This window comes from Oryzias melastigma, linkage group LG17, assembly GCF_002922805.2.
Source record: "Oryzias melastigma strain HK-1 linkage group LG17, ASM292280v2, whole genome shotgun sequence".
NCBI classification, from domain to species: domain Eukaryota; kingdom Metazoa; phylum Chordata; class Actinopteri; order Beloniformes; family Adrianichthyidae; genus Oryzias; species Oryzias melastigma.
Window position 1 is genome coordinate 4,093,671 of NC_050528.1, and position 3,643 is coordinate 4,097,313.

General features: G+C 39.6%; 1 protein-coding gene across 1 annotated transcript in view; it reads right to left on the reverse strand.

The window, feature by feature from the left end:
• Positions 1–1,396, reverse strand: part of pter (phosphotriesterase related) — a gene marked incomplete in the record, with an annotated part of 6,858 nt that extends 5,462 nt beyond the window's left edge. Inside the window, 2 exon segments of the mRNA XM_024274289.2 lie at positions 488–947; positions 1,275–1,396. Coding sequence (XP_024130057.1) covers positions 488–913 — 426 coding nt within the window.
• Between the last annotated feature and the right edge of the window lie 2,247 nt (positions 1,397–3,643).

Below are 3,643 nucleotides of genomic sequence, written 5' to 3' on the forward strand. Positions count from 1 at the left end.
CAAAAACATGCTTCATAGGTTAATTGGTGACTCTAAATTGTCCCTAGGTGTGGATGTGAGAGTGTATGTGTGTGTGATTGAGGCCCTGAGACAGACTGGAGACCTGTCCAGGGTGTACCCCGCCTTCGCCCATCGGCAGCCGGGATAGGCTCCGGCACCCCGCGACCCCGAAGGGGACGAAGCGGTTAAGAAGATGGATAATTATCTGATAGGCCATACATAATTACCCAGAGGGCCGGATCTGGCACTCGGGCCTTGACTTTGACACATGTGATATATGTATGTATATCAATCTTTTGCAATTAAAAGGTTTAATTAAAGGAAATTATTCAAATTAATTCACTTATATATATATATAGGGACATCGAAAATAAGTCAAAAAAATGTTTGTTATAATTTTCCAACTATTTTCCAAACTAACTAATCTATACGTCACTTTAAATTTGTCTCAGCGTTGTGTGTGGATGTTTGGTCTGCATCGGTACACCTTCTCCACACTCATTCTTCTGGTGGCCTCAGAGTGGGTCGCGTCCACATAGAACCCAGCTCCAGCGATGATGTGAACCCCGGTGTCCTTGGCCAGCTGTCTGAGGGCGGGCAGGTCCCGGTCGATGCCGGTGGTCGTGTTCTCCACTATAGTTCCTCCTCCGTTCTTCCTGTAGGCCAGCAGCTCCTCGCGCACGGCGCCGGTCTCCTGCTGCAGCAGCAGGTTCTCCCGGCAGCTGTACGGGTTCTGTCTCAGCCAGTGCATGTGCTGCATCTGGAAGGGGTTTTCTGGCTCTGCTTCAGCGCCGGCTGCAGGGGGGCAGTAGCAGCACTCAAAGGTCATGGTCAGATGTTCGTGGGTCATCGTGCGTCCCAACTGCTCCGGGTCCACCGGACCCAGGACAGTCTGGACCTTCCCACTAACCATGATGTTCTGATCAGAGTCAGGATTCTATCAGCACCTGAAATAAAGTGTTTTTGATGCATTAAAAACTGTTTTTGTGCAAAACCTGCAGTGATTGCAACAGAGTGACCTTTGAACCCAAGTGCAACAACTGATATTCCTGCTAAGCTTAAATACAATTTTATTTAATTTAAAGTTTGTTTTAGTGCATGCAGTCTTTGCACCAAAGAGCTGCAGCCTGCAATCTCACGCTTTTAATGTTGTACAAACGCAAAAAATATAAACAATGTGCAAAATATTAGACTAAAAACTAAGAGTAAAAGCCTTTATAATATCACCGAATACATTTACAAAACGCGAAAGCTTCTAAAATCAGCGTTCTGACCTTGTTTGTGATCGTAGAAAAACACTTCCACCACAAGCAGATCAGGAGTCTAGGAACTCACGCGGAGTATCGCGATACTTTACGAGACCACGCTCTGGAAGCAGGTAACTTGTTTTTTCAAAGTCCGCCTTTTTTATCCCCGCAATGAGGCTCTTCAGCGTTAAATGCTAAATAGATAATGAGTTTATAGTTTTAGTTCAGTAGTTGTTTATTTTTAGTTTTTTTTTAACATGTCAGAAAACCTCAAAATGGTGGTAAAAGGTTTAATCTATTGTCTGAGTTTTTTTCTTTAGAAGAAGTTTCAAACATACAGTATTCTGATCTTCTGCTACACCAGTACAGTTTTTAGTTGCCTATTTGAAGCGATGTCCTTGAGTAAATAACTGCATTTATGTTAAATTCTCAAAAAATCTATTGGTTTCTCCACCAGACGTTATTATTTTTATTATATTTGACAGTAAAGGATAAGGAAAAAAAAAAAAAAAATTAATTGATTTTTTTTCTTTTTTTTTCTTCTTTTAGTGTTATTTCATTTTCCTGCAACAGGAGGATTTCATTTGACAAAAGCTGTTTTTATTTTGAAAGGAATTTGATATGCTGCCAAATAAAATAAGGTAAAATAAAAAATTGAATATAAAAGAAGACATGACTTTATTACTATTTTTATTCATCACGATAATCCAGTTGTAAATAGTAAAAAGCTACATTTTATGAATGAATGGTTTAATGTTTACTAAAAAAAAAAAAACAATATTCATATTTATTGTGAAGTTCTACAAAAACATCAGTAATCATGTCTCCATGTTTGGGTTATGATTACTAATAGAATATTTTCCCAGTACAGGAGGCTGTGTCTGTATTACAGCCGCTTTCACGGTGTTTCTGTGTCTCTGTGGCTCACTGTCTCGAAATCAATCCGAGAGAAAAAAATAGAAATTAAAATTAGGAGTCCTTTTTTCCTTTTTCTTTAATGTCTCGATGAGACCCGAGCCGGCAGCCTCCGCACCCCAAAGCAACTCTCTCTCTGCCGGCATATCAAGCGAGGACACTCCCTACGGGAGTGAATCCCGCCTTCACCCTAAAGTATCCGGATGAGCTCGGCAAACCTGCACCTCCAGCAGGTTAATGGAAAAAGCTCAGGACAAAAACGCTCGCTTTGGACTAGTATTCTACCCGCACTGAAAACGTCATGTAACTGTCGCGTTCAGTCAGATCATCTCCACCCGGGCCAAACATATTAACTCCACCCGGACCAGACATCCCCATGAAAAAAAACAAACACTCACCTCACCTCATTCACCACTGAAAGGAGCTCTCACACCTGCATCTCTGTTTGGTCTGATTCCACTCCAGCTCCAGAATCAAAGACAGAACCGGTATGGACTAAAATAATTTATGAATTAGAAGAATTTGTTGTTTTATGTTGATTGCTTTGGAGTTCTAAGTTAAATCTAAGAGTATTTTGACATTTGTTTGACATGTTGTGTTTGTTGAAATGTTGAATCATCAATTGTCAGCAATTTTAAGCTTAATTTTTTTTATTTATGTCCTCCATCATCAGAAAAATGTCACAAAAACATTCTAAAAAGACCAAAAACAACATTTTCAGATTTTCTGGATTACATAAAATATGTTTCTTTTTTGTAGTTTTGCTCAAAGGCACAATGACAGACTAACACCGTCAAAGCTAAAGCCTTTCTCTTTTACACCTAATAGATTTCTTCCACATAAACACGATGACTGAGAGAACATTTGAGGATGATGCAGCCTTCATGAAAACAGACTGCCGCTCTCTCTGTTTGCTCTTCTCTCAGCAGATGGTCTCCTCAGCAGAATTCGGTCTGTTGCTGCAGGGAACTGCCCCGCGCACAGTCACCACCATCCGCGCAGAGCCGATGAGCAGATCTATGGGCCGTGGATCTGCCATCCATTTGTCAGCGCCGTGACCGCTCTGAGTAACAAACTTTTGAGAGGATTCTCATCGCTGGGCTGACCTCTCCTCCGTGTGTAGGTGCATGGACGCGCTTCAGTTTCATGGTTTTTTTTTTTTTTTTTAGAAAAATGGGGAAAAACACAATGTTTTATTTTACTTCTTAAAGGTAAATGATAGATTTTCTAACAAAAGCTTGCATTTTTCACTTAAATTCAAAGAGACGTTATTAAAAAGTCTTCTCAAATTAGATGTATTTCGATTATTTTAATTGCTTTAGTAACATTTTACGAAGAAAATGTTTTTTTAAACTGTATTACTTGAAAAGTCAAGATGGGTAAATTATAACAAACTCTAAATAGGTGTTTTTAAATAAAAGGTGTCTAATGAATGATTCCACTTGTCATTTATTGAAGAATTTTATGCTCTTCTACCATTT